The 27,020-nt window shown below is 33.4% G+C and overlaps 3 protein-coding genes across 5 annotated transcripts in view; 2 read left to right on the plus strand and 1 right to left on the minus strand.

Annotated features, from left to right (window-relative positions):
• The first annotated feature begins 1,856 nt into the window (after positions 1-1,856).
• LOC117119359 (probable imidazolonepropionase) lies at positions 1,857-8,604 on the plus strand. Its single transcript, XM_033264148.1, has 8 exons — positions 1,857-2,112; positions 3,373-3,470; positions 4,373-4,437; positions 4,577-4,854; positions 5,383-5,608; positions 5,966-6,184; positions 6,524-6,684; positions 7,166-8,604. Exons 1-8 carry the CDS (start codon positions 1,928-1,930, stop codon positions 7,266-7,268), a joined length of 1,335 nt encoding a protein of 444 aa, XP_033120039.1. The 5' UTR covers positions 1,857-1,927; the 3' UTR covers positions 7,269-8,604.
• A 317-nt stretch (positions 8,605-8,921) lies between these two features.
• On the minus strand, positions 8,922-13,291 carry LOC117119361 (small nuclear ribonucleoprotein F). The gene is made up of 4 exons (XM_033264156.1): positions 13,141-13,291; positions 12,418-12,543; positions 11,250-11,314; positions 8,922-9,883 (listed from the first exon to the last, which is right to left on the minus strand). The coding sequence occupies exons 1-4, from the start codon at positions 13,144-13,146 to the stop codon at positions 9,817-9,819; spliced, it is 264 nt and encodes an 87-aa protein (XP_033120047.1). The 5' UTR covers positions 13,147-13,291; the 3' UTR covers positions 8,922-9,816.
• A 92-nt stretch (positions 13,292-13,383) lies between these two features.
• The window catches only part of LOC117119360 (ras association domain-containing protein 1-like), a 38,417-nt gene continuing 24,780 nt past the window's right edge, over positions 13,384-27,020 (plus strand). The window contains exons 1-3 of one of the 3 annotated variants that reach the window (XM_033264150.1): positions 13,384-13,540; positions 18,319-18,341; positions 19,651-20,075. In XM_033264150.1, the coding sequence (XP_033120041.1) occupies positions 19,724-20,075 (352 nt within the window). In that variant the 5' untranslated portion in view covers positions 13,384-13,540; positions 18,319-18,341; positions 19,651-19,723. Of the gene's footprint in view, positions 13,541-18,318; positions 18,342-19,650; positions 20,076-26,318; positions 26,377-27,020 lie in introns of those variants that run through there. The other 2 variants (XM_033264149.1, XM_033264155.1) reach the window with 2 other exon arrangements.

Genomic DNA, 27,020 nt, shown 5'->3' on the forward strand with positions numbered 1-27,020 from the left:
TTCACAATCGCGTCCCTCCATTAACACCACCCCCAAATCCAATTTCAAGACTCCTAGATAACGCTATTGTTGGTAAGATAAGACTAGCAGCATTCACACCAAATGTGTTGGTTGGAGCAGCACCCTCACAGTTAAAAAGGTTACTAAAGTGGCTTGTTCCCTTGTAAAATAATGAATATAGATATGATCTTTGATGCTGAGTGTAATGATAATATTCTAGCCTTTGTCAAAAAAGTAATGTTAGACAAGAATCATGACCCACTGTTTGACAATATCATTATCTGCAGTCCGGATTCCTTCTACAACCAATCAATACCAGAGTTTCAACGATATCGAACTTCTATTGGTTCATATATATATATATATATATATATATAGAACTGGAGGTCGCTGGAACAGAATGTTGCTACTCGGAGTTTCACGCTATTGCGATCGTCAGGCAACTGATCTATTCCTGTCTCTTATACACATCTAGATGTGTATAAGAGACAGTTTTTAATGTGTTTTGCATGTTTTATCTTCTCCTTGTTTGAAGGTTTTTTTTGATAAATAAATTTTAAAAAATAAATAAATAAAAAATTAGAATTTTTAACAGCAAAGCCTATAGATAAATATTGAAAATTTTATACTGTATATTTTACTCAGTTTTAATATTTTTCTGATTTTATTGCCGGGAATAATTTTTTCCGATTGTTTTTTTTTACTTTTTTAAGGATTTCTATTGTAACTATGATTCTTAATGCTTTTTAACTCTGAATATTTTACTGTATTGCATATATTTCGTGTTTTACGGTACTTAATATTTTAATATATTTTATATTGTATTTGGCAATGTGTAGGCCTATATTAAAACAAAACATTTGCATTTTTATATACATTTGTATTTTTTATGCACAAACGAATCTTGAATCGGAAATTTCGGATCGGAAGGCATCCGATCCGATCAGAAAATCGAATCAGTTGCGTTGGCAAAATGTATCCCTTACATGAAAGAGTTTTCAATTTAGCTTGAATTATAATTAAAATTATATAATGAAATGACATATAGATAGGCTTGCAACGTTGGTCTATTGTATTTAGCCTAATTGCCAGAATATGCATAGGGCCTATGCAATGTTAATCATTTTGTTGAATAAAAAAAAAGGCAACGCAGTGACTAGAGACACAGTACCGTATTTCTACTTCCATTTGCTAAAGGTACGATAAATGGCATTACGTCACCATATTTCAAGACCGGCATTGGCATTGTAGAGAAAAAACGCTAATAAAAACATACCGGTATACTGCTATTATTTGAAGAATATCTATAATAATTAGTAAATCCTTTTTCTTTTCGTCAATAGTCACTGCGCCTCAGAATAGTTCGCTAGATAGACGGCGCACTATAAATGCTGTTTCATTATTATTATTATTATTATTATTATTATTATTATTATTATTATTATTATTATTATTATTATTATTATTATTATTATTATAAAATAGTGTCATTTCGAGCTGCTAAGCACAGAACCAATCTCCAACAAAATATCAAAAATGCAAAATATATCAACGTTTATTAATACGCCGAAAACCTTTTATGGAAACCCATTTGATTCTAAGGGGTAATGCTTGAATTGATCATCATCCTGCTCAACAACATTTTACTCAACGTAGGACTCAAAGATATTTCATGTTTCAAAAACCGTGAAAATTAAAGTTGATCCTGAAGTAGTATAGAGGGCAGCAATCACCAAGAAAAAGCGTCAATTATAATAATTCGCGTCAACATTTATGCTAATTACCGTCAACTTATGTTAACTCGCGTCAACTAATTCTAAATCGCGTTAACTTATGCTAATTCGCGTCAACTTACGTCAACGCCCCATGTGTCGGCCCGGGATGATTGACTGAACATCTGATTGATTTATGAAGATGAAAATGATGCATGATGAGTGGACGTGGTGAACCGAAGGTTGAAATGAGGACAGAAAAGTTACTGATTAGAAATGCGAGACAAATAGTTGCAGTTTGTAGTAATGGAGAAAGAGTTTTATGTGGCGAGGCTATGAAAAACCCGGTTATTTTAAATCAAGACGGCGGGAACAATGGTGTTAGCCTGGTTATAGGGAGGTAAGCAAGACCCTATCATCATCACCTAGTAGGCTAGTAGTACATAGCCTACATCATACAGATGCTTCTTGGCCTAAATAAGCCTATATATGGCCTAACCAACACCGCCGAACAGGTTAGGCATGCCTAGGGTTAATAAAGCAAGAAATTCCCGTAAACTTTTTCCTCATTGTTAATGTTATTTTATTGTATATTTGAATGTGTGAAGTCGAATAAATAATTAAATAAAATGAATTTCATAGCCTACTACTACTAGGCTAATAGCCTAGACCTACTTAGTACTAGGCCCCCTAGCTAGGATATTATAAGAAGAGTTCGACTTAAGGCCCTACCTATTCCTAGTAGCCTAGTTAGTAGTAGTAGGCTAGAATATATAGCAGTGATGGGTGAATAGAATTAGGCCTATGCCTAATCTAACCAAGTTGTAGGCCTAACTAAATAAGTACCCTTTGAAATTAAAAACAAAATACATAATTTAACAGTCAAGGCATACGCAAGCCAATGCAAAACTAATTGAAATAAAATGAAAGGCATTAATAATACAGTTTTAGTGTATGGGTGCTGTTCCGCTAGTAGGTAAATAATCACAAAATATGAAGAACGTAATGTGAAGTATTTTTTTGGCTAGGCTACAGCATTCATTTTGAAAAGAAGCCCCCCTCTTTTACTTTGCAAAAGCAGCCTCGAAAAGAAGTCTCGAAAAGAATCCCACCCAAAGTTTGCTAAAAAAGAAGCACAGAGCTTCAATTCGAGTATATGTTCACAGATACAGAATACCAGATATTGCTGATGAGATGTTACTTAGCTGAATGCTAGAACTCAAGTATTATGTTAATTATTAGGGGATATAGGTAAAAGAATAGGGCTATAGACATTCCTATGGTATGATGATAGTAACTGGTAATAGTGACTAAATAATATACTTGGAATAAGGTATACAAGGGACATAAGGTACTGGCATGACCAATGCTGTGTTTGTGGTCAATGTTAGGATTTATTAAACTCATCATTAACTGTGCTACACAGTTATCTAATATGTACTGGTACATAATACTATAAAAACTAGATAAATTGCTAGACTTATATAAACCTATATATATATATATATATCTATATATAGTCCTAGACTACATTATGATGGTGAGTATAAACAAAAAATTACTGTTACATGAAATATGGTTGGTAGAAGGTTGTACATTCAGAGATAAGACTTGGTATCTTTTCGAGCAAAATGTTAACAAAAATTTGTAACTTTTTTAGTGATGGTTTGATAAAGGGGATTGGTAGTACAGCTGCACTGTCAAAGGGAATCCGGTTCAGCAAGATAATTGACGCTACTGGAAAGTGTGTTGTGCCAGGTATAGTACAACCACAATTATTATCGATTTTCTCTTGCATTTTATTTAGATAGAGATACATGATGAAAAATGTGAAATCAAAACCATTATTGTTAAAAAAAGTAACTTGTGATTTATTAACTCTTTGCATACTGTATTGCAGTTGAACTTGCCTAAGTCGAATCCAAAATGGCATTGAAAAACAGTTCGATTTAGATAAAATTTGACTCGGTAATTAATGGAAAACACAACATATGGCATGTAAAATAAGATTTACTTAGAAATAATTTGACTTGGGCAAGTTTAACTGTATATTCAATTGCCTTGATGAGAAGGTGTCTTAATGGAAAAATATAGTCTATTTATAGCCACCCTGACCTTTAGGGGAGGCCTTTTAGCTTAGTTTTAGAGGGAAATCTGTAGTTGAAGACAATTGAGTTGGAATCCTGATGGTAAAAGTACATTTTATTAAAATATATTTATCTTAAAAAGAAAAAGAAATTCTTTTTATTTCATTTTCGTTTCTTTTCATTATTTTCAGATAAGAAAGTGTAATGCATTCTCCGGTAGATTGCGCGCCGTCATGTTGGGTTCGGGGTTTCAGCACTGATCACGTCATCGTTAGGAATTCCTAACGATGACATAATCGGTGTTGGTTGAGTCGGGTGCGGTGATATGTGTTTCATTTCTTAAAATGTGCATTATACTTTCTTTTCATTATTAGTTAAGTAAAAAATAATGTAACAAAATACTGATAATGTATTAATTACACAGTGTATATTAGTTAAGTAAGGAATGTCTTATAGGAAGACAAATGTACATATGTTATGTTACTCTAGTATTGTGAATTCTTGTTGCACATCTCTTAAACGATTGTGCCTCTGTTACAAAAGAGAAACAATAAAATTATTATTATTATTAAGGTTTGATTGATGGCCACACCCATCCTGTGTGGGCAGGTGATAGAGTCCATGAATTTTCTTTAAAGGTAAGAAACTTACTGTCTCATCCTGATTTTTTCCCATGGAGTAGAAATAGTTTCTCCAAACAAATATATACAATCTGTTATAGATAAGAATTCATTATTCATTCAGTTGATAATTTATAAAAATTGTTTTGTTTAAAAGCTTGCTGGTGCATCCTATATGGAAGTTCACAAAGCCGGTGGGGGCATCAATTTTACCGTAGAACACACTCGCCAGGCTACAGAGAATGAACTTTACGCAACTTTCAAACAACGCCTGGAAGGGATGCTCCGGTGTGGCACAACTCTTGTGGAGTGCAAGAGTGGCTACGGCCTGGATGCGGAGACTGAAATCAAGATGTTGAAAGTAATTCAGAAAGCAAAGAGGGAGCTAGCCATTGATGTGTCGAGTACATACTGCGGAGCACACGCAGTACCAATGTGGGTAGCATTTTGTCATCTAAAGACTTAGGAGTATAAATTTGTTCTTATATGTATTTGAGGAGCATAATTTATACAGTTACTCCTATATCTTTGTATGATTTTCCTAGGAAAGAGGATAAATTCCTAAAAATTGGAGTGGTAATGTTTATACCTGTCTTTGAGAATTTCAGCAATGCAAAACATTATATTTAATATTAATATTTAATATAATTTTATAATATTTAATTGTATTTTTTATCTATCATTATTTTTGTTAATGCTGTTGTTGATGTTGCTGGTGTTGCTGCTGATGTTGTTTGTTATTGTTTTGTTATCGTTAATTTTATTGTTATTTATTTGTTGTAAAGAGCACCACTACAGTTAATTAGTTGGTTTATCCTACTCGTGGCTAATCAGACCGCATAGAAGCAACTTGTAACATACAGTTAGTATTTGGGTTTTTTTTTAAATTAGAAATTGAAATATTTATTTATTATTGTTTCTTCACTATTTGAATCTGAAAATTTCAATATCCCTGGTCTACAGGGGTCACACATCTGGAGCAGCAACTATAGATGTAATTCAGAACCAACTACCAAAAATAGTGAAACTGATAAAAGATGGACAACTAGAGGTTGACAATATAGATGTCTTTTGTGAGCAGGGTGTTTTTAACAAAGAACAAACAAGAAGAATTCTCACCGCTGGGAGGCAGGCTGGTCTGGCCCTCAATTTCCATGGTGATGAACTTCACCCTATGGAAGCTGCTGAGGTAACATGATATTTAAAAATGTTTATAGTAATATTTTCTGGAATTTAACTGTTGTAATGTTAACAGATTTCTTTTAAAGTTATCACCATCACCACCTTCTTTCCCATTGTTCAAAAAAGTAGATTGCGATACCTGCAATAAAAAAACATAGAACATTGGCAATCATTTTCCTTATGATTAAAAAAAGAATTTCTCAGAATAATTGATATTTTCGACTTAAACAATATTACTGTCTTCCTTCTCATAATCATCAGAATCAGAATCATCAGACCTCTGTTTACTAAATAACAAGTGTTTTTATGAATGTTCTATAAAAATAATAAAGTAAATTAATATTTTTCGAATGCTTCTTTGTAGTTGGGCGGTGAATTGAAAGCGGAAGCTGTCAGTCATCTTGAGGAGATAAGTGATGCTGGGATAAAAGCGATGGCAGAGTCGGGAAGCATTGCCGTCATCTTACCAACTACAGCCTACATCTTGAGGCTAAAACATCCCCCTGTCAGAAAAATGATAGAGGAAGGGGTTGCAGTAGCTCTGGGTAGTGATTTCAACCCAAATGCTTTCTGTATGTCAATGGTAAGGTTAATTTCTGTATTGTTCATACTGTCTTATCTATCGAGTTTATATTCATTCATGGACAAAAAACTTAATTTTAGAGTTGAATTTCTCTTTTCAACAATAAGAAACCCATAATCTTTATACAGTTGAACTTGCCTAAGTCGAATCCAAAATGCCACTGAAATATTGTTCGACTTAGATAAAATTCAACTTACAGATTGTTAATTAATGGAAAACACAACAATGTGGCATGTAAAATAATATTGACTTAGAAACTATTCAACTTAGGCACAGTCAACTTAGGCAAGTTTAACTGTATACATATTGTAACTAAATGTTTTTGCACTATTGTTTTAGCCACTTGTGATGCATTTAGCTTGCGTCAACTTACGGATGTCAATGCAGGAGGCACTAGTGGCAGCAACCATTAATGCAGCAGCTTCCCTTCGCAAGTCTTCAACACATGGTTCTATTGAAGTTGGGAAAGTCGGCGACGTTTTAATTCTTGATGCACCAAGGTAACTTTGTCTTTATTTTATTGTACTGCATGTTCACAAACTGACACTATTTGTGTATCCATTGAAGAATCTTTTCTTATTTCTGTATAATGTGGCACTGTATTGAAGTCCATTTCAGGCCCAGTGGCGTATCTAGAAGTCTTGATATAGGAGGGGGATGATGGGGCATTGAAGGTGAAGTGGGTGGGCTTGATAAATAAGTGAGGGGACGCTATCACAAGAAAGTAAGGTGATATGAGGTGATTTTTATCGAACATTTTCCCTGGGGTTGGGGTGGGGCAAATGGGGGTGCTAGGTATGCCACTGTTTAGGCCAATGTGGCATATCAAAATTACCACCCTTTGTCTTTATCTTGATTCCATGGCCTAGCGAGGAGCCTTTAGAGATGGATGGGCCATGACCATTTCAGCCTCATTAAGGCTTGTTGCTGAGAATATTTAATGGCTATGGCACCTCTTACATTTTTTTTTCACTTTAACAGATGGGAACATTTGATTTATCAGATGGGTAACCACGAGAAGTTGATAGAATACGTCATCAAACAAGGTGACGTCGTCCACCAACGTGATTCAAACAAAAGATGATGTGAAAGATGACACGTACTTGATAGAGGTAACATGCTGGACAATTTAGAAGACAAGTGATCTGGTCGATGAATATGCAAAGCAGTATTTAATTGAATACAGACATGTGCTAACTTGAAAAATAATTTTATCTCGGTGTATTGTTTCTATATGAGGTGGAGTTGCAGCGTTAACTGTTGAGGTGTTGACCTTTAAATCTTGTGGTCTCCATTCCTGCAAATTTGAAGATTCTTTAAAAAACTATTATAAAACTTAGTTTTAAAGCTTCCAATTTTCCTGTTTTTTTGGAACAAATATTTATTTTCTTGTGTTAATATTTTAACTGTATGTGTTTTGTTAATACTGTATTGTTTCTATATGAGGTGGAGTTGCAGCGTTTACTGTTGAGGTGTTGACCTTTAAATCTTGTGGTCTCCATTCCTGCAAATTTGAAGATTCTTTAAAAAAACTATTATAAAACTTAGTTTTAAAGCTTCCAATTTTCCTGTTTTTTTGGAACAAATATTTATTTTCTTGTGTTAATATTTTAACTGTATGTGTTTTGTTAATACTGTATTGTTTCTATATGAGGTGGAGTTGCAGCGTTTACTGTTGAGGTGTTGACCTTTAAATCTTGTGGTCTCCATTCCTGCAAATTTGAAGATTCTTTAAAAAACTATTATAAAACTTAGTTTTAAAGCTTCCAATTTTCCTGTTTTTTTGGAACAAATATTTATTTTCTTGTGTTAATATTTTAACTGTATGTGTTTTGTTAATACTGGTATATTTATGAATTTATCATCTTATAAGAGTATGATTTAAATGAGCTCAGCACTCTAAAAAAAATTGACTATGACTTGGGCATGCAGTGTATATTTGACATTTTGATTGGTTACTGTCAAGTTAAGTTTTTTCAATGAACAGAGGTGTAAGCCACTCCCCTCCCCCTAAAAAAAATCCCAATTTTAGTGTTAATGCTGGGTGGGCTTATTATTTTATTAGTATTGAATAGTGTTTGAATCAGTATACCATGAATGTAAAGCAGTAAGACAATCTGTCTTTAGCAATCTGCCTCTGTATTGTTCATTGTAATGTATGCTATATAATCATGTATTAAGAGATCATAAATATAGAGAATACAATTTGTAATTCAGATGAAAGATTTTCTGTAGCTGACTTCTTGCCAGAATAGAATATTTGAGTTTTCACTTGTAAACTATTGAAGGCAGGGTGTACTAAAAAATAAACATAGAACTTCCATTCCTATCAGTACTGTGGTTCATGTAATAAAACTTTTGAATGATCTCCCAGTCGGGGAATGTGTCAATATTTTTATATACTGCACTCTGAATGCTTATTTTAAATGTATTTACCCTTATGCTAAGATTAAAAAAACTTACATAAGGGTAAATACAGTAGTTTAATTTGGAGAAGCTAAACACTGGCAGATCTAGGATTTTCTTGCAGGGGGTGTGCAAGTGACAATCAAGGACCTATGGGCCAATGTAAGAGGGATTAGGGTTTTTTACCTATTGGGCCCCCTTTATCTAAATTACTTCACAGACAGAGAATCTTTGACTGCTGCCAGGTGGGGTGGGGAGATCCCCTTTTGTCACCCATAGATCTGACACTGCTAATTTGTTTTAGTCTGTAAATTAAAGCAATAGAATGCAATCCCTCTTTTTTAGCAAATGAACTGCTTTTAATTTGTTACACCCATGTACAAAACTATCAAATACATTGAACAATTTACAAGTACTTTTACATTGTCCAAAAATAAAAATACTAAGAATCATGATTACACCTTTTCTTGGAAAATCCAAAATGATTTAAATGCATTTTTAAAGTGAAACTTTCAAAACCCTCATTTAAATGAGGGTGGGGAAGAAGAAAGGTGCAAGAATTCATGTGTATCTATTACCACCTTAAAATCATGAATGGAATGCCAAGTACTGTGGGGCTGCTTCTGGTATAATAAGGACCGTACCAAACCTGTTCGCTAAACAGATCTCTCAACAAATACACATTTGAAATATATATTTTCGAAATGGTTGTGGTGCTTAATCGAACATCACCAACATGCTATGTTTTGTATCATCGGGTCACTACCCAAAATAATACGGATTAAAATACTAGCATTGCACCAAGTCAGATAGGCTTTTGTGGAATAGATGGTAATAAGCGACGCTCTCGAATTAGCAAGGTACCTATTGCTCCATTTGCAATAATGGTAAAATTAAAATGTACACAAAAACATTACTACGTTGTCATTGTTGATGTTCCCATCTGACTGTTCCCTCATATTTTATTTATAAAACAACCAGACATAACCGGTTGATTCCAGACGAAGCATTTTCGTAACATCCCAAATAAAACTTTTATTGTGGGAAGGCTGGTCCAATATTGAAACATCCTTTGTTTCATTCTGAATGTTTACTATTAATTTGGGGAATGCTTCTAATGATTTTTCACTTGTTGAAAGGCATTTGACAGTCGATCACATACAGCTCCTGTCCCAATGTCTACTAGAAATGAGATCAAACTAAATCCATTCTTGAAATATTCTGTCTTACTCCCTCATCTCTCCATCTTCTTCCTCTTCTTCCACTCCTCGAATATATAAAACATTATTACACCTGCGGATATAATAAATAAATACAATAAATTGGGCAATTTATACCGGTGCTGGGAGTGGACAGATTGCTGTAGAAGAGTACTGTTATGTGTGTACACACATTACATGTATACAAAAACAGATTAAATGTTTCAGGACTAAAAAAGTGTTTCTTTAAAGGGAAGTCTCCTGAATATGGATACCCCTATTTACGAAACAGACATCTACAAACAAACTGAAGACAGTGGATTAAAATTAATGACTGCTGATTGCGATTTCAGAATGTTTTGACTACTACAATAGCAGAACACAGTATTAAACTGTACTAAGTGTCCCACTTAACATAGATTAAATGTGATTTGAATAATAGACCATTTGGTACACCTTGAAAGTTTCCCATCCCTAATAGGGGTTGACCAGTTTGCGGCCCCTGCAGGAGTGTCCCCTGAATATGGGTGTCCCACAGGCAGGGTTTATACAACTTGGTTAACAAATATTTCCGTAACTTTTCCATACCACTATCAATTTCCTAAACTGCGTATCATAGAAAATAATTGCACTAAGTAATAGTCATGTGGCAGTGGGACCCCGATGTAAAAGTATTTTATTTCAATTTCCACATATGGAAATGGAAATATGCAAACCATGTGAATACACAGTACACCAAAAGCATTATTAAACATGTCTATAAGAACTGTGCTAATGTGGAACTATTTGAGGCTTGCCATTCTACAGCCAGTGTACTGTCTATAATTTTTCAACCAAGTAATTAGCATAAGATTGAATGTGGCAATATTGTATTATACAGATAAGCCATAATACTTTTACTCATAACATAACAAAGAACAAAAATAATAATAATGATATTAATAATTATTATAATAATTATTATAATAATAATAATAATAATATATTAATAATATAATAAGAATATATAATAATTAATAATAAGTCCAGAACATCTACATATGGTGGGAGTGCTTTTGCTGTTGCAGCTCCAACTTTGTGCAACTCCATACCAATCCCTTTCAGACAGTGTTACTTTCAACTCGTTCAAATCCAAGCTAAAGAACTTTCTTTTTCATCAAGTTTTCCATTAATTTAATATGACATCCTTATTCTGTTTTTTATGTACAGCGCGCATTGAGAGCTTGCTTACTTGTGCTATATAAGAATGAACTATTATTATTGTCATTATTATTATAACTATAGATATAATAAATCAATTCCAGTAAATGACTTATCACTTTAAAGTTTACAATGTAGAGAGTAAGAATATATTAAAAATTCAATTTTCAATTATTTGGTCACTGAAGCTGGTTTTAGGATGGCAAGCCGCATTTAATTGTTAAAATTTTTAACAAATATAATACAAATAATACAAATACCTTATAAGTACTTCTCCTAAGTTTCCTGTGTGTGCGCCATCTACATATTCTTCAGTATTTGCCAACTTTATTTTGAAATGAATAACAGAAACGGTTAAGATCATGATGACACAGTACAGTTTTAGTTGACAACAATTTAGTTTTTTTTTTAAATGAAATAATTTTAAGTTTTTCTGTCTGCGTTGGGGTAATAAATAGACTCAACGTTAAAAAAATCAATATCAAATTTCTTACAGACCTGTGAGTTGCAGTATTGATTTCAAAGAAAAACATTTACCTCCCCAATTAACAAACACATAAATAAGTGATACCATTCGTTCATAATAATCTCCATCAGTGTGTTACTTTAAACTCTTTTAAAACCAAGCTAAAGACCTTTCTTTTCCATCAAGTTTTTCATTTTAACATGACATCCTTATTTTGTTTTTTATGTACAGTACAGTGCATTGAGAGCTTGCTTACTTGCACTATATAAGAATGAACTATTATTATTATTATTTTTCTTCATTCTATACTTGTTGCATGTCTACAATATCAAATTTACTGGGAAATCAATTTAAAGATTACTGAACTGTAGTAAATTATGAAAGTTTTTTTCATTGGAAGAAGAGAAAAAACCAAAAATAAAAAATTTCACACAGTATTGTTAAAGAGTTTTATTTATTCTCCTAAATATATTGATTTTAATATTATTGATATTTGTAGAAATTATACAGTTTTACAGTTAAAACTTGCCTAAGTTGACTTTGTCTACTGTACCTCAAATAATTTCTAAGTTGATCTTATTTTACTGTTGTTGTCTTTTCCATTAATTAATGAACTGTAAGTCAAGTTTTATCTAAGTCAATGGCATTTTGGATTTAACTTAGGCAAGTTCAACTGTACAGTTAAACTTGTCTAAGTTGACTGTGCCTAAGTCAAATAATTGCTAAGTCAATCTTATTCTACATGCCAAATTGTTGTGTTTTCCATTATTTAACAATCTGTACGTCATATTTTATCTAAGTCGGACAATATTTCAATGGCATTTTGGTTTCGACTTAGGCAAGTTCAACTGTATATCCAAGATAACAGTATGGACAAAGACTCACAGAATGGCAACCTCGGACAGGGAGAAAGAGGAGGATGAGGAGGGGAAGGACAGCCTAAACACAAGCATATTTTTTACCTGTAGATTCATGTATCCATCAACAGACACCAGGTAGCCTTTGTATTCCATGCCCCATTTCAGTTTCACCATCACTGGTTTTCCTGTTAATCCATTCAGGAATGGTTTGGGGTTCATAGGCAATTGCTATATAAAATTAAACAAATATTTTTACTTGAAGTGCTGAAAATTATGTGCTGTATTGATTATGCATAAAGCTTCAATTATAACCAAATAAAGTAAGCATGGATTGGCGACCTTCTAAATTGTTTGTTTTATTAGGCCTAGGCCTACTTATATTTTCATGAGTACTTCACAACAATGCGTGACTGAATGTGGTTAGGTCCTAGGCCCTAGCCTACAGTACTTTAGAAATAAAATTAGAGATCTAGGCCTAGGCCCTAGTTAGGTTGTCAAAAGCAACAAAACTGGCTATGAAACGTACGCTAATGCGTTCTAGTCTGTAGAGTAATAACAGCAGGCTAGCCATCCTACAGCTGACGTTCCACCAGCAGGCATTGCATTTGTCACCAACGCAGCGGCATTGGCTTAGTTAGGACTAGCCTAGTTAGGCTAGGTAGCCCAGCACTGCAGAAAAAGAAGGCAGCTGGCACTGGCAGAGGCCTAGCCTAGCCTAGCTAGGCCTAGCTCCCTAGGATTTGAAAAACAAATTACTGCTGCGTTCATCAAATAATTGGCATACAGAAGTTATACAGATACAAAGCATATGTTCATAATACTTACCGACATTACTGATAAGGTATGTGTATACTATTTATATAAATAAAACAAAAGTATATTCTAACTATTTACACATTCGCCGGCAAACACGCGCGTCGAACGTACGAAAGTTCAGCATCAATTGATTGTTGGTGAACATTTACTCACCATGATTATGGGGCACCCCCACTAAACCAGACGAGCGCCATCTATTTTTATTTGCAAAAAACCGAAGACTGTTTTTCCAGAGACACTTCCGGTTCATGGGCCGGAGAGGAGCTGCTGAGAACGAGTGATAGCTGAAATCTTATGATAATAACGAACGAAATTTCCGTCGTGTTTCATCCAAACAAAGTGATTTCCTAGACGAAATACACGTGCTATAGGTGTTCGCTGTGCTTACGCATAAATCCTTTCTTTTTTGGTAAGATAATATTATGAACGTTTTAATAATATAGAATTAATTAAGACACTTTAGATGCTTTACTTTTCGTGGTTTTGTTGATGTTTACAATAAAAAAATTTCGATGTAAATATGGTGGTTGGTAGGTAGGACGGTTGTCATCTAGGCCTACAGTACTCAGTCAATACCTCCTCATCAGTTGGCCTAGCTAGGTCCTACTTGCTAGGCCTAGCATAGGATTAGGAGCACAAGGCTTCTAGATAGGTAGATGATGATAACCTTTTTCATGAAATACATTTTTCTACTTGCATTGTCCCGTTCTTATCAATTTTTTATACCTTCCTTCGTGCATACTATAGTACTAGGGGTAACTAACAGGTCCAAACGGCAAAGAACCAAAATGGCAATAAGTCAAAACGGCAAAAAACCAAAATGGTAACACTTTTAGTCCAGAACAGCAATGGACCAAAACGGCAATAAGTCAAAATGGCAATAAGTCAAATAAAATTAACAGACCATTCTGATTCAGTGTTATTTTGGTATATCATCAGTTCAGTTTATTTCTCATCATCAAAACATTGTACAAAACAGAGAAAATTCGCACAAGGCAGGACAAAAATACATTACAATAAATTAAAAAAAGACGATGAAAGGATGGTCTATGAAAGTTTTTATGAAACTTAATTCCAATGTGGCACTACATAAAACCAATTATAAACGTGAAAGTGTGCAATGATAAATACGGTGAAAATGAGGCTAAATTGTCATAGAAGTAAAAAACGCGAAAGAAGAACAACATCATTAATAATAATTATAATAATAATAATAGTAATAATAATAAAAATAATAGTAGTATAACATACAGTACAAATTCAATAGTAAAAAGATTGTGGGAATCACAATATAAAAGCAGTAAACATTTAAATAATTTTAAAAATGTGTATAATTGGTTGCCGTTTTGACTTTAGCGTATTGCCGTTTTGGTCTTGTCATTTTTACTTATTACCGTTTTGGTCCATTGCCGTTCTGGTCAAAAAGTCTTGCCGTTTTGGTTTTTTGCCGTTTTGGTTTATTACCGTTTCGACCAGAAAGCGAGAAAATCTACTCTTCCGCGCAGGATATTGGCCAGAAAGTGACATATTAAAGGCTTAGGGACTATCCTAAGCTATATGAATCTGGGCCTAACTAGTTTAGATTACGGCAGTTTTATAGCCCACATGGCAACTACAAAGATATTGTACATGCACAGTGATACTACTATGAGGTGTGATTGTAATATATCCTGAACTAACAATATGAAGTACAAGGAAACAGACTAGCTTTGCTTTTTACTTATTTTCTTATTTTCTGGTCAGTTTAATTGCAGATATACTTCTGTGTAAAGTTCAATGATGCAGTATGTATAGTGGGCCTACCAGTACATGTACTGGTACAGCATGTATGCTGAGCCAAGATTTAACTTAGTCATGCTGTTTACATTAAACTTTCCTGCTCAGGGAACTCTTCCACATTTATAACAAAGGAGAGTACGGTAATTCATTTATAATGAACATTGAAAGAAATGTTGTTATAGTTTGTAGACTATAAAATAGTAAAACATCACCTCTCTGATTGAATACATACTGTAATGGTGCTGGACAGATTTCTACTATAAAAAAAAAAAGAGTCTAATCTTTTTCTTCAGTCCAGTGACAAACCAAGGATCACTAAACACCAAATCCTTTAGGAGACTAAAAAAGAATTGTTTACAGGCTGGATTAGTTTTGCTTGGATTACCATGTTTTTAGGCCAATTAAAAAAAAATAGTTTCTCGTCCTATTGTTTTGATAAAAGGAGAATGAGGGCATTTTTTTTACTCCAAGATGACAGATCCAAAGTGGTTGATGGGAAACAGCTACTAGTTTCTCACTTTTACCAAGTAGACACATTGAAAGCAAATAAAAGAAGCATTAGACATGATTCATAACATATCATCAATGATCTAGAGAGGAATATTACTGATGTGAGTTTTTTGTACATTTCGTAAAATAAAGACTAAAAAAAAAACAATTGGTGAGGCAGAGAAAATGGATGCGCAAGGGGATGAGAAATTAATTTTTTTGTTTTAATTTGCCTTATTAATAGTTTATTTTTGGGTAATACAGTACTGTATATTCATTAGTCCTTTCAAAGTTATACTTTCATGATTTGCACAAATTCAGACTTGCAGGTCAAACAGCATTAATTTATGATCATGAACGTTATTTCCATGGTATGAAATGGACACAGCACAGGAAGCCCTGCTTAAATTTGTTGTTACAATATTATTCCATCTTTTGCTGTTGCCTCCCAGTAAGCAACATTTAAAAAAAAGCATAATAAAACACAGCCATAAAAATATTTGAAGTTTAAATGAAAGCTGGGTATAAGTTTAAAGCAAGAACCAGACCTGTCTACTGTATATTGTAGTGATTGTATTTTGTTATGTTTTTTGATTGGCACAAGAATAAATTCTGAGTCAGTGAATATACTGTACTGTATTGTTACAGTAAATTTTTATATATGATTGAACCAAAAATAATTATAATTAAACCTATAATAACAGTAAAATTAATAAATACTTTATTGTTTTCATTAAATACACCGGTTAAAATTATAAAATTTAAAATACACTATGATTCTCAGAGGGCCTGTCAGTACACAATATTAAAGTAAAGGCTTCTGTTAGGTTGGTAATTGTATTGTACATTTAACACTTCTTGGAAGGCACAGGGGATAGTCTACCATTGTACTGACCAGTTCACTTCCTCTCTTGTCCATGTATTTTACAGCATTATGTATATATTATGATACATAAGTACCATATTTTTATGTTTTGTTGAAGAGGTAACAGGTTATAGTTCACATACTGTGCGAGTGTGAAAATTATCGTAAATACTGTACATACTTTGTGGACCTAATCAAGTAACAAATACACATAATGTTTAGCACTACTGTGCTTAACTACCATCATACATAGATTTACACTTGGGACTTTGGTTTTACAGTACGTTTTGCAAATGTTCGCAGACAGTAAAATAGCAAAATTGATTCAATAACAACTTAGTCGTAGATTTGAATTGCATTAACAGTAGCAGTCGCCTTACAGCAACATCTGTCTGTTTCGGGTTAAAAGCAGATTTCATAAATTTGTCAATGAAAAATCAATCTGAAAATCAAATATTGAAAAACTGCTTCTAAACAAAACATAGGATAGATAAACACAGAATAAGTAGTGGCCTATTTATTTGAATTGAATGGACAATACTGTGCTTGCGCGAATAAGCGCCCTGTTTGAATAAGTGCCCTCTCGAATAACCGCCCCCCTCCTAACGTGAAAATTTCCTTAAGCGCCCCATTTGAATAAGTGCCCCTTCTAATTTGAATAAGCGCCCCCTCAATAATCATAAGATTTTCTTTTTAGCAAGTCAATAATCCATTCAATTCTGGGACTGTGGTTTTGGCATGATTTGAGCTGCAGATTGGAATCACATTCTTCTTAGGTCAATATCAAAATGAGGATATTTCAGCTGATGGCCAACAAACACCACCACTAATTGCATCTGCTATTTTGCTGTTATGTAAATATTCACAGCATTCTTGTCATGAGCCATGTTCTCTGGACGATTATCTTTTCCGCCTAACCACCATTCGTCCTTATATAATCTTTTTTCATTCAAAAAGTGCCTCTTGAACTAAGTAAGTTCCCATAAGAACCCCTCGATTTTCATGTATTTCCATAAGCGCCCCCTCAATTTCCACTCTGTTTTCATAAGCGCCCCGTTTGAATAAGCACCCCTTAGAAAGTGCAAAAAATATTTTAAGCGTCCGGACACTTATTTGCGCGAGTACGGTACTTCACTTTTTGAAATAGATGTTTTTATGTGTCATCATGATCATCAAACTTATCATTGTACATTTTAACGTCTACTTTCCATGCTAACAAGTTTGGTATAATTACAGTACTTGATGGCATACAGTATTTCCATTCATTTCTTTCCTGTACTAAAGTGGACAGTGAGTTTTCAGTAGCAAGGTCTCTACAAATGGCTTTATCCCAGGTCTTCCAGGTTCATCTATGCTGTATTTTGGTTTATTAGTATTTATCACAGAAAAAACCTCTCTTGATCCAATAAGGTGGTGTTAAACAGAGTTACTGTATGGCTACAATTAGGTAGCATATGTGATCTCTGATATACTGTACAGTATGTTTAACTGGATATGCAGATCATATTCAAGGAGATGAGGAAGTGGGGAGGGGGTCTGTGTACTTAAAAAGTTAGTCTTTGTGATGATGAGTTAATTCTGATGCTTAGAGCCAACTGCTTATTCAAATTTTACCCTAACCTTATGCATGGGTAAATTTCTTGTACATAAAATTGGACGTAGAAAAATGTATGTTTTAGATTAGTTTAAAAAGTGTATGCACTTTTTAAATCATCACTTTTTTATTTTTTCATGGATTTCATTGTGTGAAATTTTAAACTATGAACTCTTATCAGGTGACATTCAGTAGATTATGGCAGGGTTGGAAGTTTTCCTTTTCAATTCAATGCACACAGAAAAAGGAAAGCCTAACAAGAGTATTATCCTTGTATTCCAGACACAAAATAGGTATGCTTTTCATAGAGTGGGCCAAAGCCATTGTTGAGATAGATTGTTAAAATTTTTCACGTCATTGCACTGAAGTAGATTGAAAACGTTTACATGTAGCATAATTCTTTATGCTATTAAATTTTGATTTATGGTTGTTTCTATTTCAATTTCCAACCGACTCATAGTTTTACTCTGATGAGAATCATGGGTAAGTATAGTTGATTAATTTTGATTGTTTCAATAATGCTTTGAGAAGTGTTGTGACCAAAAATATTGCATACCAATATTGCATGTATATAACCACTGATGGTACCCTATGCCATATCCTACCATTGCTTACAATGTTGCTTACTTTATCAAGCTTGCCTTAACCAATTATATAATCTGTTTATTTTTCCACATTGCCAGTGTTGGTCATTTTATAAACCAATATGATATTGACAGATCACTTGTCCCATTATAGGCTACTAACAATTTGGAAAATAACCTAAAATATAAAATTTATAAATTATCGGTGAATTAAAAAAAAACGTTTCTCACGTCTGGAATCCATGCTATTTAATACGTTTTTGGATGTTCCCATAAGAATCTTTTCATGCATTTCTATGTTTACATGTTCTTGATAAACCTATGAGAAATATTATAAAGTATAGGACTAGTTGTATTGCAATGGGTGAATGGGCATAATTTGTTACTTTCCTTCATCTTACGGTTATGACATTTATTTGGTAGAACTTTTTTCAAATGACTATTATAATATTGGTCTTTGCATTTTACATTAATAATTGATAATGCACATTCTAAAAGCATGAGAGAAATTGAGAGAGACATTCAAACAGAAACTGTACTAAATACATACCACTTGAACAGACTGAACAGTAGTTTATAATGAGGTGCCATCTGCTCCGAATCAGCCAGTTCTTTTTCAAATCACTCTCATATAGAGCTGTGTTTATTTGAAAGATAACTGCATAAAGGGGTACTTTACCTTTCTTTAGCAGGGCAGGGAAAGATCCAGTAGGGGGCTACTAAATTTTTAAACTTTCAAGGCATACACTGAAATTAGCGCTCTCACTTATCTATACTGAATATGTTGTTCAACCTCCCATCCCCCTTCCCCCCATTTGAAAAATTCTCGATCCGCCCCTGCAGGGGTCCCAATTTGGGAGAAGTAACTCCCAAGAGATTTCTTAACACACCTTGTATTTTGATACTCAAGATGATATCCATGGCCAGATGGCAATAATACAGTTAATAAATATATGCAAACATCATCAATTTGCAGGAGACTTGGTGCTTGCTTGCGGGATTGCGGAAGCCTAGACCGATTTTTGGGAGACTCCTGAAGCTTGTGGGAGACTGTAGACCGCTATCCCTGTGTAGATTAAATTCTCATCCTTTTCAGTAAAAGTTCAATATTTGATCGTTATTATTATGAGTCAATATTAAATTTTGAAATATGAAATTGACCCTGTTCTTTTTTATTTTAATTGACTTTATTTTCCATTACATTTTAGGTGCTAGTTTGTGGATATCTGTCAAGTTTTTTGGATTGTCACACCCCTTCGTATTTTCATCACAACTGCAGCAATGAGTACCCTACACGATATTTGGACTAAAATGACTGAATATATAGAGATGCGGACTCTTGAGCGCGAGAACGGTATCTCGCACCCTAACGATGATGAGATCTTAGATGCTGCCTCTGGCAATGGAGGGCTTCTCGGCAGTATGGGATTATTTTTTGGATGGCGGCAGAAGTTAATGCTAAAATCGGATTCAGATAAATCCAAACCAAAACACAAGAAGAAAAACGGTGTCAGTAAGGAAATGGACAGTGGGCATGATTTTGTCCCTATTCGTTTAATGACAAACCCAACATGGTGTGATAAATGCGGTGCCTTTATTTGGGGATTTTATGCACAGAGTTTGAAATGTAAACGTAAGTTATTTAATTTTTATCAGAGTTCATTTGTAGTTCATTGTAGATTGTGATGGTACTGTGTCCTTGATTGCAGTTTATTATTTTGGTCAATGGTCAGTAATGACCGGACATTTTGGATGCAGCTATGCCAAAAGAAAGCCTGGTAATACTATGATATAGTACAGTATGTAGGAAAGCATGGTTTTATTTATATTATGCAATACAATATTAAATCAAACCAGTTTTTCTGTGGATGTGTTTTACCACTTTGATTTTAATTTTATGAGCTAAAAAAAAAAACATTCTTTTAGAAAAAACCTTGAGAATAGCAAAATACAGTGGTAAACAGAGTCTATCTGTAACTTTACTACTGTGTGAAACAATTTTTATCCTAATCTTGTTTGAAAAACAAATTTGACTCAACAGAAATTGAAGGAAATCATTGCAGCTCTTCGCCGCACGACGTTAACCTTAACTAAACGTTAGTACCCAACATGCAACACGATAGCCCTGTCCCTTTTGTAAACATGAAAATATGCATGCGCAAACACGTAACTAACGTATGTTGAGCACATAAAATCCTGAAATTAACGTACTCCACAACGCAAGATTAATAAATTATGACGTCATCCTTTAACGTTAAGGATAAGGCCCCATAAAAAAAATTATTAGTTTGTCACCTGCTCCCTCATCACTTTTGGAAAAAATATGTTTTTTTTTTTTTGTTTTTTTTTTTTCAATCAACTTACATTTTTATTTCAAACGGTCATTTTTCCATCTTTTTTCACTTGAAAAGCTCAGGGTTTCTTGCAAATATGCTTACTGGTACAACAAAAACATATTTTTTAAATATAAATTTGATTCCATTCTTATGACTTTATATATACAGTATGTGTCTCTAACCATTGATTTACTTGTGATCATTGGTAAAATGGGGGCGGGATTAGCAAAAAAAAAAAAAAAAAAAAAAAAAATTATCTCCCTCCCTCATCAGTTTTTATTCTTTGATAGGGTGAAAACTAATGATTTTTTTTATGGGGCCTAAAGTTGTGTGCGGCAAAAACTACCTAGTATAGTAGGCCTATTCTACTCCCTGTTGATATGAACTTTAGGTTAGATTCTTTTGTGGTGAATAGTATAAATCAGACAACCTGTTGCAATCTGATCCTAAAAAGACTGAATGACGTCAGCATTCAACAGGAAACCAAGCCTTTTGTCTTGAAATCTACTTTGTGGTTAAAAACATTATTTTTTTTAGTTATTTGAGTAGATAAATTGGCAATAAACAGATACTTTTGTAGCTGTACTGGTTCATCAATAATGGATTTTGAGTGTTGGCACACTGTATTAAAGCCATATTCGCCATTTTTGTTACAGAATGCATTTTTTTCCATTCCGAAACTGGGACAAGCTTTACAATTCTCTTGGAAGTTGTGATTATTACGTCAATAAACAGATCATGTTATTTCACTGTGGTATGAATTATGTTCAAGCGCCAAACATGTGTTTTTTTAATCTGATTTTAGTTTTCTGTATTTATTTCCAGAGTTATTCTGCTTTTATTAAACTGTATAGTCAGTGTGTTTCTCTATAGTGAAATTTTACTATCTATGATTCTGTTTTAGCTTTGTTGCAAAAATAAATATGTTGCTGGTATCGGCTACAGTGTACAGGGTCATAATGGCCTACAGCTCTTCACAATACACTATTTCACAGTACAATATGGAAGGGTAAAACTAGTTTCACAAGAGGGTAGTTATTAAATTGTATTTTATTGAACTGATACCCAACCATATGTCACATGTAGTCCATAAAACAATTAAAAGTATTGTACTATACAGTATTTTCGACATACAGCCCTGTAATGTAAGTGCTCAGTACATTTACGTACGCCTACAGGTCAAGTAAAATGTATTTCATCCTCAACTTTTAGTAGTGCCTCACTATGTAACTATGGACTGTGCTGATTGTCATCAGCACTCTCGTACATAGTCATTACACATTGATCATGCATTTTATATGCTAGTGATCTCGATTTTGGACTAGATGTGTGTCGGGTGCTTGAATTTTTATATCAGCAATATTTTCCAAGGTCGTCCTTTATTTGTTTGTCCATATTTTGATTTGTCTTCCAACAGGACTTGATTTAATTGTGAGAAAAAAGTAACTGGTATTATTTTTTACAGAAATTTGAGCCCAACCATAAATTTGAAAGGCAATAACTAAAGTTTGTAGAATGGCCTTCACACCATTAATATCCGGCTGTCACTACAAGGTGCATGCCACCAAATACCGCTGCAACACACCGTATACCAATGTAGTATCCTACTAATTTTGTACATCACAAACCAGTGTTTGATTATAGAAAGTATAATTACAGGCCATAGATTTATGTGGTATTTTTATTTTTATAATCTCAAATAACGACAACCGCAATTGCATTAATGAGGGCAGCATTCAATTAAGGTCTGTATTCGTTGTTTGTTAAAGGATGCGATATGGACTTTGCGCCCATTTGCCGTCATTGGAAAAATACTTGACATGAAAACTTCAAAACTGACACATTAATCATTCATCAAATAATCAATCAATTCTTTCTTTATTCCTCAATTTTATCAATATAAAATCAAACAATAACAATAACAGATGTAATTATTAAATAATAATTACAGTACTTTCATTTCATATTAAATTTAAAACTAATCTTGGAAAGATGTGTGTGCCTGTTATTGATACTGGTATACAGCCTGTATAAAAGCCAACCAAGACAAAGAACCGTCTTATTTTGAACAATAGAAACTCAATCTCAATTCTTTTCTAGTATCAACATTTTTTATATTATCAATTTTCTATTGTGAATACTGCTAAAGCCAAATGCATTATTCACCGGTCATTGTGAGCCAAATTTAACCTTTGACCTCTTGGCTTCCTTTTATAGTTACCGTATTTATTTTACTTTCATAATTACATTTTTAGATTTAGTACAATTACTTTTGGTTGCTTTTGATTTTTTGAAGAAATAGACATTGCTGTATTTTTTCTTATCCAAAATTATTTTGTCTATCATTAATTTGATTAATTAGAAGAATGCCTTTTTTGTGATTTCTTTGTATTGCTTCTTTGTTCTGGATATACTGTAGTAGTACCAGAAGTAGGCATTTCCCTATTGTTTCCCTTATTTCCTTTCCTATGTGTATATAGCCTGTATATAGGATGCTGTTATTCCCTAATAGATAATGATACCATTTTCAGTATGTTTATACTAGGATCGAAACTGCTCATTCTACCTCTGTGACTTTTTTCTAAATTGTTTTCATGTGATATTTTTCACTACTCGTGATGATTACAGAAATATTTAATTATATGTGAGGGAAAAACTTAATTATTATTGGTTTGTTAAAATAATGATCAGTCTAGCTTTTCTAATACAATCAAATATTTGTTTATGAAAATAAAGTGGGAGGAATTTGTGTGTGAGACAATGAAAAAATTAAAAAATAAATCAATAAATTAACTGTAAAAAGAGGATTGATGGAAAAAGAAATTGTGTTTTGTAGTACAGTGTTATGGAAGTAGGTCTGTATACTGTACAGTAGCTATGGGAGTAATAATAAAGTGGTGTTTTTTTTTGTTTTTTTTTTTAAGTTACAGCTGTGTGCAATTTTTAGCTTGTAGCTAGGCCTAGTAATACTACATTTGAATACATTGAGTCTGCCATAAAGGTCATGCTCTATTTTGAGTAGATTTATCTTCATGAGGCAACAGTAGCATGCTACATTAATCTTCAGTATTTTAAGCACTTAACATTGTACAGTACATAAAGGCAGCAAAAGGAATACAAATTTGGCAATTTTGTCAATACAAGCTTTTTGACAGATTGCGTTGTTGTATACTGTAATATAAACATGTTTAATGTAGTCACCACATTGCACAGTAAATAAATTGATTTATTTATAACTTTGCTACAGCACTATAGTTAATATTGAGTCTATTCATGCTTAAAAGAACATAATACAAATTTCTTTGTGTGTCCTCTTCTTCTGATGAGCAAATTGGCAGTCACTAACCATTTAGCCAGAAACAATTTTACAGAACATCAATATTTATTGATTAGCCAACATTGCAAAAACACCTCTGCTACATCACCATGCGAGATGGTCAGGGTTTTCTAATACAACTAGGCCTACCATGTTGCAATAAGTAGATTATAGGGAAAAAATCAGTCTTGAGTTTGGCTTTAAGGGGGAGGGGGGTGGATTGATAACCTTTGGGGGAAGAATGGTCCGATGCTTCAAGCTTCCCCACTAAATATTTGGAAAGACTCAATAGTATAGAGTATCGAATGACATTAAAAAAATACTTTGGAGAATTGAAAGCATACTTGCACTGTTTTCTGTTCAAGGTGAATGAACTGTTAAGCAGTCAAGGCCACTAATGAATCACTAATAATTATAGGAGAGTGGACAAGTGCAGTGGACAAAAGTGCAGCAGGACACTAATTGATCTAATTATTTATTCCTCTTATTGATAGGTCATTGCTGTTTTTACAGGTTTAGTTTAGGATCTGTGCCTCAACACAGTGGAGGCTCTAGCTAGGACTTAATTTGCGGGGGGAACCTTTCCATCAGAGGGGTCTGTCAATTTGTGGTCAGAGGATAATATTGTGGCTGCTAGTTCCCTGGTGAGTGTCGGGGGAAAATCCTAGTACAGAGCTACTGTAAGCAAAAAGCTCCATTCTACAAACAGGGAAATTTTAGGCCATTTTGAAGTTGTTACAACTGAGATGTTTTTAAGAACATGTCCAAGTAAATTATTTTAAAATTGCAGTATTTTGATTCAGGTGGTGTCATTTTTTTAATTGATTTGGTCCAAGTTGTGCCCGATATAGGTTAAGCATGATAAGACCGTTGCTACTTTAAAATATGCACAATATGTTTGGTTAATTACTTTGCAGCATGCAGTATTCTCACTGTAACATTGATGTAGTGTGCAACATTCTGTACTGCAACTTAATAAAAGTGCTCAGATTTTAAGTCAACATTTTAAAATCAACTCTTTATGATGGTTATTAAGAGTTTGATATGTTTTCCTTATGCACTGTTCCAAAGAATAATAACTATTTAAGCCATATAAAAACCCATTTTCCATATGTTTCTTTTGTTGTTTGTGTGTCTTTGTTGATTTCCACTTGACTGATAACTTGACCTCGGGTATCCTCAAACAAAATGCAATGGTAAAAATAGAGGGCAGCAAACATAATCTAGAAATTATTTGTTTTTAACCTTTTTTTTTAATCTTAGGAAGGTCTGCATTCCATTCAATAGAAGTAATATTCTAAATCTAAATTGTGAAAATTTATTTATTTTATTATATAGAACCATGTTTAATGAGGAAAAACCATTTAGTAGAAGCTATTCATTTGGGACCCTCAAAATTAATGGTTGTAGAATTTTGAGGGTAGTAAGTAGTTTTAGGCAAATATTAAGATAGGCAATTCGTTACATACAGTAGATTCGGAATCTGTTAATATTTTAAAATAATTATTGTAATGATGGAAATTCATAATGATCAAATTTGGTATTTTGAAATTATGTTTGGAGAAAATCTATAGAAAATAAAGTCTTGGTATATAATATGATTAATACTAAATTTCAAATAGTTTTTCCAGTACATTAGAGCCAAAATATGCAAATATTGAAAATAATTATTGTAATGTTTGAAGTTCATGATATTAGATTCAGTATTTTGAAATTTTGGGGAAAATCTACAGAAAATAACATGGTAAGATAATGTGATTACTACTGAAATTGTTTTCCATAATTAATGAAGTGCTCTTCATACCACATTTATAAATAACAGCGTAATCTTAGACACTGTCTTCTATTAATTATGCAAGATATAGTACATTGTAACCTCTGAACTTCTGTATTATAAAATTAATAGGATTAAAAATTTACCGAAGTTCTTTGTGTTTTCAAATTAAAACAATCAAATGTTCACACCAGAAATACTGACAGCCTAAAAATCCAATAATTCCCAGGTGTACGTTCCTCGGAATTATATGGAACGGGGATTGGCCAACTTGTGCTAAACCGATGCCTCGTGGCATTCATGTGTATAGAAGCCAGAGAGAGATTTCCAAATTTTTTGTGCATTTTGGTGTTGTGCCTGTACTGTATGTTGCTATACAGGCTGTACATGAATGTTGTTTAATGTTATCACTTTTGGATCTGAGATGTAGTACAGGGTAAACAGTGGGAGATAATCGGAAGAAACATGGAAGAGAAACTGCCCCTGCAGGAAGATAACACATCTACAGGTAGAAACATTAATGTTAATGATCCATGTAACAATGACTTAGGATTTTTGATATCAAATTTCTTACAGTATAATAATATAGACCATCATAAAAGACATGATAGTACTGCAGGCCATAAATGTAAAATATGGATTGGAGGCAGTATAGTATAGCACTATAATGTACTATTCTATAATGCAATTGATACTAAATGATATCAATTCTGTGAATGCCATGTTGTAAATATATACTGCAATACTGTACTGTATGTAGTATGTTATACAGTGGAGGTACAGTATACAATTAGATTTTATACCTCCATGTTTATACTGTACTATAGTTGGTAGACAATAGAATTTGTGTAATACTCTTATAACTATAGTTACTGTATTACTGTAGAGAGACAGTACAGTTAATACTTTGCTTTTACTAATATGCTATTGATCACTTAGTTTAGTAAATGCTAGATTTATAATACAACTTTAGTTGACTCAGGGATGTCACCACGCTGGTCGGCGGTGGACGGGCCCGTCCAACACTCAACATTTCCGACCAGGATTTACAGGCTCCCGACCACCACTATTATTTCAACAGTTTACAAATTGTAACAAAATAATTAGTTTACCTAAACACAATAGACAAGCTAAATTGATAGAAAAGACAAG

The sequence above is a fragment of the Anneissia japonica genome, unplaced genomic scaffold, assembly GCF_011630105.1.
Source record: "Anneissia japonica isolate Jap-2015-1 unplaced genomic scaffold, ASM1163010v1 scaffold287827_len377088_cov200, whole genome shotgun sequence".
In the NCBI taxonomy this organism is placed as follows: domain Eukaryota; kingdom Metazoa; phylum Echinodermata; class Crinoidea; order Comatulida; family Comatulidae; genus Anneissia; species Anneissia japonica.